This window comes from Hibiscus syriacus, unplaced genomic scaffold (assembly GCF_006381635.1).
Source record: "Hibiscus syriacus cultivar Baekdansim isolate YM2019G1 unplaced genomic scaffold, ASM638163v2 tig00111392_pilon, whole genome shotgun sequence".
Classification (NCBI taxonomy): Eukaryota; Viridiplantae; Streptophyta; class Magnoliopsida; order Malvales; family Malvaceae; genus Hibiscus; species Hibiscus syriacus.
In genome coordinates this window covers 429,095-443,491 of record NW_024063078.1, presented here as the reverse complement: position 1 = coordinate 443,491, position 14,397 = coordinate 429,095, and the positions used below count along the sequence as shown (strand labels likewise).

The 14,397-nt window shown below is 30.4% G+C and overlaps 1 protein-coding gene across 6 annotated transcripts; it reads right to left on the bottom strand.

Annotated features, from left to right (window-relative positions):
• Positions 1 to 5,446: 5,446 nt before the first annotated feature.
• On the bottom strand, positions 5,447 to 7,666 carry LOC120160297 (transcription activator GLK1-like). 6 transcript variants are annotated; one of them, XM_039170714.1, is made up of 6 exons: positions 6,922 to 7,665; positions 6,686 to 6,825; positions 6,225 to 6,533; positions 6,072 to 6,134; positions 5,844 to 5,972; positions 5,447 to 5,639 (listed from the first exon to the last, which is right to left on the bottom strand). In XM_039170714.1, the coding sequence occupies exons 1-6, from the start codon at positions 7,352 to 7,354 to the stop codon at positions 5,496 to 5,498; spliced, it is 1,218 nt and encodes a 405-aa protein (XP_039026645.1). In that variant the 5' UTR covers positions 7,355 to 7,665; the 3' UTR covers positions 5,447 to 5,495. The 6 variants fall into 6 exon arrangements, with proteins under 6 accessions (XP_039026645.1, XP_039026647.1, XP_039026643.1 ...); XM_039170716.1 differs by having other exon boundaries at positions 6,686 to 6,775; positions 6,923 to 7,664; XM_039170712.1 differs by having other exon boundaries at positions 6,686 to 7,666.
• Positions 7,667 to 14,397: the final 6,731 nt, after the last annotated feature.

Below are 14,397 nucleotides of genomic sequence, written 5' to 3'. Positions count from 1 at the left end.
ATAATACGGGAGATATGTTACTATCATATACCGGCTAAACTCACGATATAATGCACTCAAAATAAATAATTCACGAAATAACGTTATCCCAACATTATTTGCTGAAATAGGACGAAATCAACAGTGTGGCCGTAGGTCGCCATGCCTTCCGGGCGACCTACGACGTGGCTTGCCATGCACAACCCAACCATAGGTCGCCATGCACTCCCAGCGACCTCCTAGGTCGCCATGCACCCGGCGACCAAGGAGGTCGCATGCACTCGGGGCGACCAAGGATTCATGCATGGGGAGATCGTGCCATGCACTCGGGGCTCGGTTCATGCATGGGGCACTCGAGGCGACCAAGGATGACCAAGGAACGATTCATGCATGGGACACTCGGGGCGACCAAGGATCGGTTCATGCATGGGAAGAATGGGGAGATCGTGCATGTGTAGGTCGCCATGGAGTCCCGGCAAGGTCGCGAGCAGGCGAGCATGCAGCAGGGCATGGATGGGCGTGCATGGGCGTGCTCCTTTGGCGAGATGGGCGTGCATGGGCATGGAGGTCGTTGGCTGGTAGGTCGCAGGGCATGCATGGCGACCTACCAGGTCGCTGGGCGTGCATGGCGACCTGGTAGGTCGCCGGGCGTGCATGGCGACCTACCCCCGGTACTGTAGAGGACACCACTTGAGCAATTAATCTGGCGATCCCACTATTTCGTGAAAAAAAAAAATCAACGCACTATCAACGAGATTTTGCCATCATATACCTTTTAAATTTAAAGGATAAAGTACAAAAATGACCCTTTGACTATAGGATACTACTTTGTTGACTCCATTAGTTATTATAAATTACAAAATAGTCCTCTAACTATATGGAATTGCTTTGTTGAGACTATCGATTATTAAAAGTTATAAAATTTTCAAACGACTATTCATTATGTTTCAAATTAGTCCTTTTAGTTAAAAAATTAACGACAGCCTGAGTTGGACGTTAACATGCTGGCTGAGATGTGATAAAATTTGATCTCATGATCTCTAACTATTATCCTATCTCAGTCCGCATGTTAACGTCCAGTTCAGACGACTATTAATTTTTTAACGGAAAAAGATGAGTTTGGAACATAATGAATAGTCGTCCGACTATTTTGTAACTTTTAATAGTCGAGGGGCTCAACAAAGAACTCCTTATAATCAGAGAATCATTTTATAACTTTTAATAATTATTAGACTCAATAAAATAACATCCTATAATCGGTGAATCATTTGTGTACTTTACCCCAATTTAAATTAATTTCTCCCCAAGCAATCCAAGCTCTGTTTTTTAAACCGGACCTTGCTCTTTACAGAAAGACTGAAAGAGTTCAGGCTACACGGATCGGCCCCAACCACACTTATGAGTTAAACGGTTTATCCTTTGAAGCCCATTTAAAATATATATGTAGAAGTAGTGGATCGATTTAGGCAACCAGACAGGCCCAATAAAATAATAGATTATTTTTGTAATGATTCGATTCCTAAAATATAATATTTGGTTATTTTTGTTTTTATTTAATCAATATGTGATCACTGTCTTACTAAGGGTTAACTCTTATAAACGGATTGGTGATGTGACAAAGTGAATATATAAAATTGAAAAGGGTAAACTACACAAATGATCACTAATGTTTGAATAATTTTTTGTTTTCCCACTAAAGTTTCAAAAACAACTTATTGATTTGTAACAAAAATACCCCAATCCAATTCTAAAGACCCGGCCGGAGATCAAGCTCAGAGTTACCTTTTCTGCGCCAGGTGGACTTTTAACGGCACTTTAAAATGGCGTTATAGAGTTAAAAAACGGCACTAAAGATTTGTTCTGCTGTAGAAGTCGGAAAATATCTATTAAGATGCTTATGGGTTTGGAAACTGAAAAATATTTTTTTAAAATAGTTTAAGTTGATTCGGACAGATTCAAATATTTATTTTGTCTGCCTCTCGTTTAAATCAAACAGATAAATTGACCCTTAAATAGGTTTAATATCAATTATTAGTTTTGATTTTTGTTTGAAAATTTTACAATTTCAGATCTCTATAGGGAAATAATATATTCCATGTTTCTTGGATAATCAATGAACTTCCGATTCCAATTGGTTTTCAACAAAACCTTGGTGGGATATGGCAAGTAAACGGGGGAATTTTACAAGCTCATTCATGCCCCTTCATATGATGACCGAATCAACTAGTGATGTAATGACCTAATGATCAATAATCGCATGATCTAATGACTGAATGATCGAATGACCGAACGATCGAACGATCGGATGACCTAATGACCGAATGACTTAATAATTGAATGATCAAATGACCTAATGATTTAATGACCAAATCAATTTACCTAATGATCAAATGATCGCATCTTAATTAAATAAAACGGAAGTGACAAATATTATGTTTTTTGAATCAAGGAAAATTTTATAAATTTAAATGAAAAGAAAGAAAAAAATTTACAAAATTAAACAAAAATGATCCACATATAATTTATTCGGATGAAAAAAAAATGATAGATAATAGTTCGAAACGGTGAATGTCAAAATGTCATTCCTTAACATTTTTGGTTATAATAAGGGAGGTAACTATCTACTGTTAAATTTAATATATATATATATATATATTGTTGTTCTTATGGTTTCCAAAGTTTTGTCTTGATTAATCCGGACCGATCTGGGTCACATATTTAACTTTGGTGGATGAGTCTCCCAATGAGAATTTTTCATATACAAGGACTCGAACTTGAGACATACTTAAGCATCATCAAGTTGTTTACCAGAACGATTAATTTAATATATATTTAACTTTTAAATTTCTTTGTATTATTAATATGTTATTGCTTATACTGTTAATTTTATTATTATAACTATATTTATTATGTATATGAAATTTTAAATCAATTTAATATTTATATTATATTGAGTGAAAATATAATTTTTATTATAATATATATATAATTAAATTGATAAATTATGAAAATATTAATCATATAAAGAATGGTAAAGATATATAAAACCACTTTAATTTTATATCAACATAAAAAAATATTTAAATAATAATAGTAAAAAAGAGTAAACTACACCATTCATCCCTAAACTTTATTCTCTCCTATTTCATTCACTGTACTTTGAATTTTTTTAATTTACTCACTGACATGTATAAATTGAAATTTTTTGGTCACTCAATGATGACAAGGATTATTTTATAATTTTTTCATATGACATGCCATTTTTTATTAATATTTTAATATTATATAAGATTATAAAAAATTAAATTATATACTCAAACCCCAAATTCTCAAATTATACCCTTTATCCTAAAACACAAATTCACCCCATGGTAGCACATTCTTCACGCAACGGCAACACTTTCTTCTCTCAATGACAACACGACAACATCTTATTCTCTCAATGACAGCACGACAACACCTTTTTCTCTTAATGGCAGCACGACAACACATTTTAATATTCTTTTTGGAACATAACAACCATGTTGTTTCCATTTTCATTTCAAGATTTGGTGCTATCTTCAAGTGAGGGTGTAGTGGGGATCATAACTTGAACCACCGGTGAGACCGTCGGTGGGAGGGTGAACATGTCAAGGGTGAGGGTGTTTGGGATTGTAATTTGGAATTTAGAGTTTTGGATATAATTTGAAAATTTAGAGTTTGGATTTAAATTTTAAGGGTATACTTTAAATTTTTTAAATTTATTTTTTTATTTTAATCATATTTGATAATAAAATATTAATAAAAATATGACATGTCAAATGAAAAAAAATAATCAAATAATCCATCTCATAGTTGAGTGATAAAAAAACTCAATATATAAAATTTAAAATTAAAAACATTGAAAGTACAATGAATGAAATAGGAGAGAGTAAAGTTTAGTGGTGAATGGTGTAGTTTACCCAAAAGAGTATGGGTGACAAAAACGACAGCAGTCATAAAGGTAGGACCATCCGTAGCCAATCCACCCCATTTCACGAGAGTTACATGTGTCACTAAATGTGGCCCCACTAAATACACACCACATATTACTCCCTCACTATCTTTTGTCTCCATTTATTACAGAATCTCGTGTCGATACTTGATAGAGCTATTATTAAGACTCGGATACATTAGTGTAAAAAATAATTAAATTACGTAGATTTTACAAGCAATCAGTTAGTGATACACTAATTTTTTTTAAGTAAAATTATAAGTTTGAACTTTAGTGTTTGCGAATGAAAAAAATTGGGTTGAGAATATCGTCTTCGTCTCTGTAGTACCAGATTAAGATTAATCAGTCAATAAATTAGATACGGATTAATTTAAATAGGATTGTAATATGATATAATTTATTAATTAAAATCATGATATGATTTTTTGTGTTTGAAAAATTTTAATCGCCAAATTTGTAAATTATGAATTTAATTCTTTAAGTTAAATAAATTTTTAATATCATTAAATTTTCGAAGATGATCTCCAAAAATTATTACAACTATGAGCTCTTTACTGATAAAAAAAACTTCTAGACACATCCCTCTATTTATTAGAATTCTTAAAAAAATCTAACTCAGCTAAATAAAGATCTTTATTTAAAATGAGCAATATCTCTAAATAAGGCTTATGACACGTAATCTATTAAAATGGATTGTCTAAAAAAAACGAATTAATATACAACTAATAACTAAAATAAATAAGATTCAAGATATAACTATTAAATTTATCTAACTTGTCAACCAACGAATAACCATAATAATTTTATACGTGATATTGTATCTCAAGACAATTACAAATATCCCTCAACACAATCGAGAAAGACTGAAACTTTACACAACACACGCCTCATCTCCTTCTTCTTCATAAATAATTATCTCTCGAATAAAATTATTAGTCAACAGTCAACAAAATAAATTTATTGTGGTGATCAATTTTAGTAAAGAATCTGACTTCTCCAAACAAAGGTTTTAAATTATTATTTATAAATAAGATTTCTAGATAAGACTCACGATAAACACGTAATTTATCATAGTAAAATATAAAGTATGACTATCATATATATCTAATCTGTCGATTTACATATAGCTATAATAATTTTGTACACGACATTTCAATGAAGATCATTATAAATAATCTTTGACACAAAAGAGGAAGATACTTGAACTTTACGTAATACACATCTCATCATCTTCTTCATAAATAATTCTCTCTCGGAAAAAAATATAATAAAAAGGTTGAATAGATAAACTTGTTGTGATGATCAATTTTAGTAACCTAGTGTTAAGGATAACTATTATTGTGGATAAATAACGTTGCTTTCATTACCAAACATAAATTCAAACAAATAATCTCATTCATAAAATCATTACAACAAATGGTTTCATTACCAACAACAACCAAGCTGCACTACAACTTTAGTCGAAGAGAAAGAAGCCTCGAGACGACCGGATTTTCGGATTTTAGGGTTTTCCGCCGTCGGCGAAGTAGTAAGCGGGTCAAGCTCAAGAGGGCGGTATCTTGGGGACCCCTTGACGTTGCAGCTCCGCCAAAACACCGTCGGTCGAGGGCGGTTTCAGTCCGATCGGAAGCGGCAGCAAAGGTTTTGATAAAACGTTTCCGATGGCTGCATCGATGCTCTCTCTCGACTGTAATTCACAAAGATTGCATGCATAAATATAAAGATCATTCAATCCTATAATATTACAGAAATTCTAACTAAAACGAATTAAAATTATTGTGTTACTATATGCGAATTCATAATTAATACGTTGATAATATATAATTTTATATAACATTAACGAATCCGTTAATAATTTTTTTCATAAAAAACAAAGAAAAAAACTACTGACCGGATGGAAATCGATTAGAGGGTGGCGACCTAATTGTCCGGTCGGGGTGTCGATTTCTGATTTATACATGGTATGGTGGGGAGGAATGCACGGCGCCGGTATTGCACCAAATCCCACAAAATTAATAACCTAATCATTTAATTGTCTATAATGTATTATATATATATATATATATATATAGGAAGACAAACAAGAAGCATGGAAAACAGTGATGAGTGATTGTTTTACCGTTGGCGCCGCCATCAATGGCGGTGGAAAGCAAGGTGTTCCCGGGGTTTGTCCATTCGGTACCTAATGAATAAAGAAATCACCACTTTTATGCTTTAGCAGCTAAAATCTTTTATATCTGTAATTCCGTACTAGTGAAGAAGGTGAGCTTACACAGTGGTGGTTCCAAAATCCGGGGTCTGCCGTTGGCGGAGGGGACGGTGTGTGTGACGCTAGATGTTTTGGCCATAAGTGCATTAAAGATCGATCCATGGTGGGATGACCCCATACATGCAAAGGCCTGAAATGGTGGTTTTGGTGGTGCATGGGCGGAAAACCCATCGTAGGTGGAAGCCAAAGGCTCATATCTCGCTTGGCTCCGTCACTTGCCGGCGTAGTTCCGCCGTAGATTTGCCTCCTGTGGATCAAGCTTGCAGCCTCCGCCTCACGAGCTAGCAAATGCTTCCGATGAGATCTATATTTCTGAGTACAAGTTTGAAAACAAATTCAACAATGAATTCCTAAAATTTTAAGCGATGAAATGAATGGAAATAAACAACAAATTTATTCTTCTTTAAGAAGAATAATTAACTAAGAGGAAAAAAGAAGAAGGGATTAATGTTTAAAATATTTACTTGAAGATGGCTGGCGATGTTATGGCGAGTTAGACAATCAATTCCCATAATCTCTAAAATTCTCGACGGCACCGCCTTATCCACTCCGAGCTGTTCCACCGCTTGCACGAATTTCCGGTGAAGATCCGGCGTCCAATCCATGTTCAAATAATTAAAGGGATGTTTAGTCCACGGACCGAAACGAGTTCGACCTAATTCGATTCTAAATTTATTTGAAAATTCAAGCATTATACTTACTTTCACTTTCCGAGTGCCTGGATTGTTGTTGTTATCCTTTGCTTTTGCTGATGATTTTCTTCCCTTATAACCATCTTTGGAAGGTGTTTTAGCAACTTCAAGTTTCTCGGTGCCTTGATTCGAACTCGATTTTTTATTTTCTTCTTCTTTTTGACAATCTCCTTCGTCGATTTTCTCCACCGATGTGTTCATCTCCGATTCCTCGCCGCCGCTGACGGCAGGCAATTCGGAAAGTATTTCGGGGTCCATCTCCAAATCCGGCAACACATCGCCTTGGACGTCGATGCCGAGAAAAAAATCGTCGAAATCGATACTCTCGAGTAAGTTCCCGTCTGCAAAATCCGGACACTCTTCGGAGCTGATAGTAAAACTCTTCATCTCTCCTTTGCTTCCATCTTTGCTTGTGTTCCTCAAAGGTGACACAGCTAGCATTAATTCAATCTTTTTAATTTGCTTCCCCTCAAAAGATTAAACAAAAGCTGCAAACGAGAGAAAATATCAACCCATATTATATATTATTGCAAGAGAATTGATGTAGACTGAGAGGCTGAGTCAATCAACGTGTTGGTAGAAATGAAATTTTCTTTTTCTTGGTTAGCTTTTGAACGGAGATGAAGAGAAGAGGGCAGTGAATGAATTTAATAAGTTGGTGTGGGGTTCATCGGCTGTTTGTTTACCGGGAAAATCTGGAAAATGGAGTGTGGAAAAGATGAGACATACACCACAACTTGGACTGAGATCTGTTGGAATTTGTTTGTTTGTTTTTGTTTTATTTTATTTTTGTTCTTATATGGAGTATTTGCTTGAAAACTTCCAATTTCTCATTCTCTATTATTATTTGTGTTGTATTTTTGTTTAGCTTAAATGGTCACTAAATTATACTAAAATTATTATCTTAACAAACAAACTTTTAAAAATTATAAAATAATCATTAAATATATCAAACCGTTATAAACTAAACATTGTCTATTATAAAATAATGATAAGTTTAAGGATCATTTTATAATAGTTCAATAAGTTTAGTGATAATTTTTATACTATTTTATCTTTTATTTAAAAAAAACTCAACATTATAGTCATAACTATAATTAATAAAATTTGAATAATTTTTTAGTTATAAGAAAATTTAGGTCAGAGGTGACTCTCCTAATTAGGGATCATGGCATATCTAAGACACAATTAGGTTAAATTGTTCACCAAGAGTAACAGTGATAGGATTCAAACTTGACCTTACTAGTTTAAATTCATAAATCTTAACCACTTGTACTAAACACTTGATGGTAGAATTTGAATAATTTTACTATCATAATTACTAGTAATATTTATAAATTTTTGTGTCTCTTATTTATCATTAATCAACAAATGTTATTTTTTCTCTCGTATTGTTATCTTATTTTATATGTTTCATATCTATTTAATTTATGAAAGCTCAATAATTTATACTATTTAATTCCCCCCCCTTAATTGTGGTTAGTATTTTTTTTTATCTTTTTTTCCTTAATTATGGTCAGTAATTTTTATTCTTTATCTTTATGATCGACTTCGTCACCAATTTTGATACTAGTTACTGATCGTCGATATTTATTGTTTTTCTTTTGTTTTATTATATCTTTTTTCTTGTTTTTTATTTTTAATTATTATGTCTTTATGACATGTCTTCTTATGTCTTTATGACACATTTTCGTGGATAATATTTTCACGTCGCTCGATTCTAATTTGTAGTTTGTCGGTGGTCTTTCAAAAGTTTTATCATCTTTTGTGGTTCACTATTTTTTACAAAGTAATATCTATTCTAACTAATTTCAACCATTTGACGATGAACGCTCAATTAGCCTTGCAGTTGTTGATGCTCGAACCCATAACTTTTAGAAAACAACAACGATTCCTTTAACCACTAAGGTAAATTAATTTGTTCTGATTGACTTAATAATTAAATGGTTGTTCTTACATCTTTTATGCATGAGTTCAAATCTTCCTACATTCATTTTTTGAATTATTAAATTTTAAATCGATGAGATGATGTAATGTAAAATTATTAAACCGATTCATATTAATTTAATGAAAATATTATTTAATATTATTTTTTTAATGTAATATTATCTCACACCATTACTATCACATCTGTAGATATATCACGTCCATATTCTTATTTTATTTAGTCAATAAAATATGTTAAACGTTAGTCAGTTACCGATTTTTATTTAAAATAATATAATATTAAAAATTAAATTGCTTGAAAGATAAAAAATAATAAAATGATTTCTCAAACAAATATATATTAACGACGAATTTATGTCCATATTTTAGTATAATATTGAACTTTAATTATTGTTATTATTATTGGTTTTTGTCATGTCTTAGTCATGATAGTAGTTTAGTGCTTTACAACATATGTCCCATACACTAAATATCTGCAATATATGCCGAATGTTTAGCTCAATTTTAGTAAAAAGGAAAATTCCACGGCTTCGAGTTCCCTTAAAAACTATACAAAACACTAAAGTTGATGGTTGCTGCCCATCTCTTTGTTTATTCAAGTTTATTTGTATTAAAACAATAATGTCAAATTCCACGTATTTATTTTAGCATAGCACTAATCAAGTGGCAGGACATAATGATAGAGTTTAAAGACCAACTTAAAACTTTAAAAAATTTAGAGGTTTTAATTAATTTTTTAAAATTTTATGAATAGTTCACTTTACATTTTTTTGAGGAAAATTTTGACTACGACGACAACAACAACAAAACCCTATTCTCATATGCAATGGGGTAAGGGGAGGTAGGGTAGTAGGCTGTCCCCTAACGCCAGGTTGAGAGCAGCTTTCGTGGAAGACCTCCGACCAGTCAAAAAATTAATAATAAAGATAAAATGTAATGCATGCTTAAATAAATAAATAAAATACGTAGTTGAACAATCTTCATATGCAGTCCTCGTATGCACGTCTGTAATGGGAAGTAAATCCCTGCAAATAAACCCCTGCATAAAAATATCTGCATATAGACAGAAACGTAAGACCCGACCAAAAATATAAAGAGGAAACATGATGAGCAGTATACACATAATTCAACGATAGCAGGCTTCAAGAAGGGATAAAGTCAAATGGGTTAGAACCTAAACTAAGGGAACACTACTCCGCTACCTTAGTTCTAGGCCTTCATAAATTCCAATGACAGAAGCGTATAAAAAGTATAATTAATGAAATTACTACAAATGCATTAAAAGAAGACTAAGATGATACACCCAATGGATGTGACTCGCCTTACTCGGCTACCCTGGTCTTAAGTCGCCAAAATTAAGGACTTAATGAGAATTTTTAAAAATTACGAAAAGAATTTAATTAAGAACATTCAAAATATAAAAAGTCTAATATGAATTTCTAAAAATTTTGTGGGGGACTTTTTTTTTTAAATTTAAGGGTCTAGAGTTAAAATTTTCAAATTTTGGGGGTCAAGGCCTTAATATGTTCCCACTTAATTCCACCATTGCACGTGCCACGTCAGCAGTTAATCACAAGTAAAAGTATTTCGTTAACAATATATTGATCATTAATTAACTAACTGTTTTTATTTAACAAAATATGTTTTAACCAAAATTCGAAACATAAAGAGAAAAAATAATCAAAAGAAAAGAGACAAAATGACAATTTGCCCAAACTTTTGGGGTAATTGTATCATTATGCGTTTTACAATTTTTACATATATTTCATTTTCTAAAACCATTTTAAATTTTATAAACCAACCATGTTTTTTTTTGTTCTAATAAAATAAAAATAAAAATGTCATCTATTATAAAATAATTTAGTTTAAAATTTTATAATAATTTATTGGTTTATACCACATATTTTGTTAAACAATTTCTTAACCAAGACAATATCACTTGATTCGAAAATGTATTTCAATAATCAAAATATCTAGGAGTTGGTCCGTCGCTTTTTGTATTATAGTAAAATAGCAAGGAAAAGTACACTTATCATCATTAAGCTCCACAAATATCAAAGGAAAATTGGGCAATAGAAACATAAACTAAATTGAATGAAGAAATAAATTTAAAAAAAGAAGTTTATTTTATTAAAAATAAAATCACACATTTATACTTCGTAAATACGTATTAATACAAACAATATCAATCTTAGACCTCTAATCAAAAATAGTATGAACCAACTTACCTTAGTGATTAAATGAATTGTTGTTGTTCTTAAAGGTTATGTGTTTGAGCACTCGCGACTGCAAGGTTGATTGAACGTTCATTGTTAAATGGTTGAGAGTACCTAGAACAAATATTACTTTGTAATCACTTTTAGCTTAATAAAAAATATAAAATAACTTTAATAAAACTATATTCATTTGATAATGATTTTATTGAATATTATACATTTTTAACTTATTTTTAAACAATTTTCGTACAATCTTATTTTTTTTCTTACTACATTTTTATTGTTTTATAATATATGCTTAAAGAATATATAATTATCTCTTCTAAAATTATCGTCTCAACTTGAAAAATTATTAAAATAATAATCTTTAAAAAAATTATAAAGCATGTAAAATCATTTTAATTTTTTACATTAATGCAAATCAATTGCTTTTATAGTTAGATGTATAAATGAACCGAGCTTGAACGAATAAGGTCATGTTCATTTATTTATTTTTAAAGGTGTTAATGTGCGTTTGAAATTTTTAATATCATATTCATATTTATTTATTAATTTTTTAAGATGTTAGTGTTCTTTCATTTAGCGTTTACAAGCATATTCATTTAATGTTTATTAACATGTTCGATTATTATTCATTTACATATTCACGAACATATTCATCTAGTATTCAGGAAAATATTCATTTTCAAGCTAAAAAATGATTAAAAAAATACTTCACTGTATTTAAACTCCTTAATCTTAATTGTTTAAACTCCAAATTTCACCATTTGTACAACTTAGTCCATGCATAATCAATAGTTAATATGTAAAAAGAATAAAAATAAAAAAAAATAAACAAGTTTGTTTGTGAACATAAGTGAATTGAACACATAATTATTATTGTTCATTTATTTATTAAATGAATAAAAAAATTATTCATACTCATTTATTTAACTTAACAATCATTGTTCACGAACAAATACTGTTCTATTCAATTATACCGTACCTGTAATAAGATAAAAACCCTCAGATTATAAAACAATGTGAAAACCAACGACCACAATTTAAAGATATTCTATAAATCGGTTGAAACGTGTACTTCCCCTTTCTAGTCTTTTGTCCCTGTCGTTTTGTGCTGTTTGGGACAGTCGTTTTGGCTTGCAGTCGGTGTGCTTTCCCTTTCTTTAAATGCTAGCCATAAGAATTAAAAACTATTTTGTAAACTTCACAATTAGCCACTGTCCCAGTAATTTGTTTCTACTTTGGTCACTAAATTATATTTTTTTGTAAAATCATCACTATTAGCGTGTTTTTCTTTTATTTTAGCCATCGACAATTAAAAGTCAATTACTTTATTTTATATATTATCTTAATGTTTGGGACACTTCGATTGACTCGACATAATATTTTGGGGACATTCAATAATTCAAGTCAAATTTAAAGTGTTATAATTTAATAATATTTATGTTAACATTTAATAAGATGAATATTGTATACATGCATCAATTAAGATTAGGGATGGATACTGGTCGGGTTTCGATCATCCTGACTCAATCCGACCTAAAAATATACACCTTTCATAGGATATGAATTATTTTTTTCAAATAAAATTTAAATTCGGCCCAACTTAAAATAATATATATAACAAATATTACTTTTAGTTAATAAAAAGTAGGGATTTAATTGAAAAATAATAAATACATGAGTATTATTACAATTATTCTTAAATCTATAAAGTAAAAGTACAGTTTTTCGAGTCAAGTCGAATCAGATATTTTTCACTCTAAATCTAAACCTGGCATGACCCAAAAATAATCTCTAAAAAGCCCGACCCGACTTTTATTTTTTTTAAATCGACCCGAAAGAGTCTGGTCAGGTCATAACCTATTTGATTCGAGTCGTCTGCTCATCCTATTAAGATGAATATAAAAGATGTTATTGCAATAAGAAGAATAAACATAAAAACTGGTTCCTTCGTCCCTTTACAAAAAAAAAGATGAATATAAAATTTTTATAGTCAATGAATATACAATTATTTTTATCGGAAGAAAAGGACACTATTGTAAAATAGACTGTAATAATCAAACAGGAATAAAATGAAAAGTTGATTGTGTCATGGATGGATTGATGTTTTAAAAACAAAATCGTCTTTGATTGATGTAATCATCGAATTAAATATTACTCTCCAAGATTAATACAATCTTTCAAAGACGGTTAACCAATTTTTTAAGTGTAAATCAATAATATTATTCTTTTCGGTAAAAAAATTCAGCATAAATAGTAGATAATGGTCCAACTGACACATTTTCGGTAGTACCATGAAAGAGGACATAAGTGTCTCAATACTAGTGTCCTAGTGCAGGCATGGACATGTTCTTCAATGGGTCCTCACCATAACAATAATTGTTATTGCACCTAAATCTTTACAATTACTGATTATTATGTTGTGAATATCATTCTTGTTTTCTCTTTCAAAAATATCTTTTTCTTCACTAGAGTTCTCCTTCAACCACACTTCACACTAACTAGAGATGTTAATGTTCGGAATAAGTTGGATTAAATTTATATTAAATATTATAATAATTTTAGTTTGGTCAAATTAGATACACAAGTCCTAAATTTTACTTGTAGCTGTTCATAAATCGTAAATAATTGACTCGAGTTTATTTAAGTTTAATTTATTGTTTTAGTTTAAATTTTTCAAAAAGTTTATGTATTATTTTAAAATTAAAAACTTAGTCATCGTATTTAATTTTTACGATATTAAGATGTTATATTCTATTTGAAAATCTTAGTCATCTCACTAATTTGTATGTAATTTTATCATTAATTGCATACTTAGTAGCTAAAGAGGTAAAATAACTTTTTTGATCCTCTGTGTTTATAATATTTTTAATCAATTTGACCCTTTGAAAAACTTTAAACTCAGATGATTGAAAAACTATATTATTCAATTAATGATAATTATCTATTCATTTTCATATATTGAGGATCAAATCAATTTAAAAAAAGTGAACATAGTTCGTTTCGGACTTTCAGAGAGATTACGTTGAATTTAACGACTAGTACAATGCTAAAATTTAAACGTTTAAATGTTTTATTAAAAAAGTCGATACATAAGTTCAATGACTAATTGTATAGTTTACCTTTTTTTTAAATGGTACATCAACTTTTCATTAAAAATAATGAACATATATTATTTTATAATTTCTAATAACTAAGTGATCTAACTAAAAAATATCATATAGTTGAAGAACCATATGAGTTTCATGTTGTTTTGGGCTTCAAACATAGTGCGTTAAATTTGGGCTTTAATCCAACACGGAAAAACTAACCAAAAAT

Excerpts from the sequence above, each read along its gene's own strand:
- LOC120160297 (XM_039170712.1), bottom strand. The coding sequence starts at position 7,354 with ATGCTAGCTGTGTCACCTTTGAGGAACACAAGCAAAGATGGAAGCAAA. Across the intron at positions 6,534-6,685 it reads ACATCGCCAGCCATCTTCAA|AAATATAGATCTCATCGGAA; the intron begins GTAAATATTTTA and ends ACTTGTACTCAG. Across the intron at positions 5,640-5,843 it reads CTCTAATCGATTTCCATCCG|TCGAGAGAGAGCATCGATGC; the intron begins GTCAGTAGTTTT and ends TGTGAATTACAG.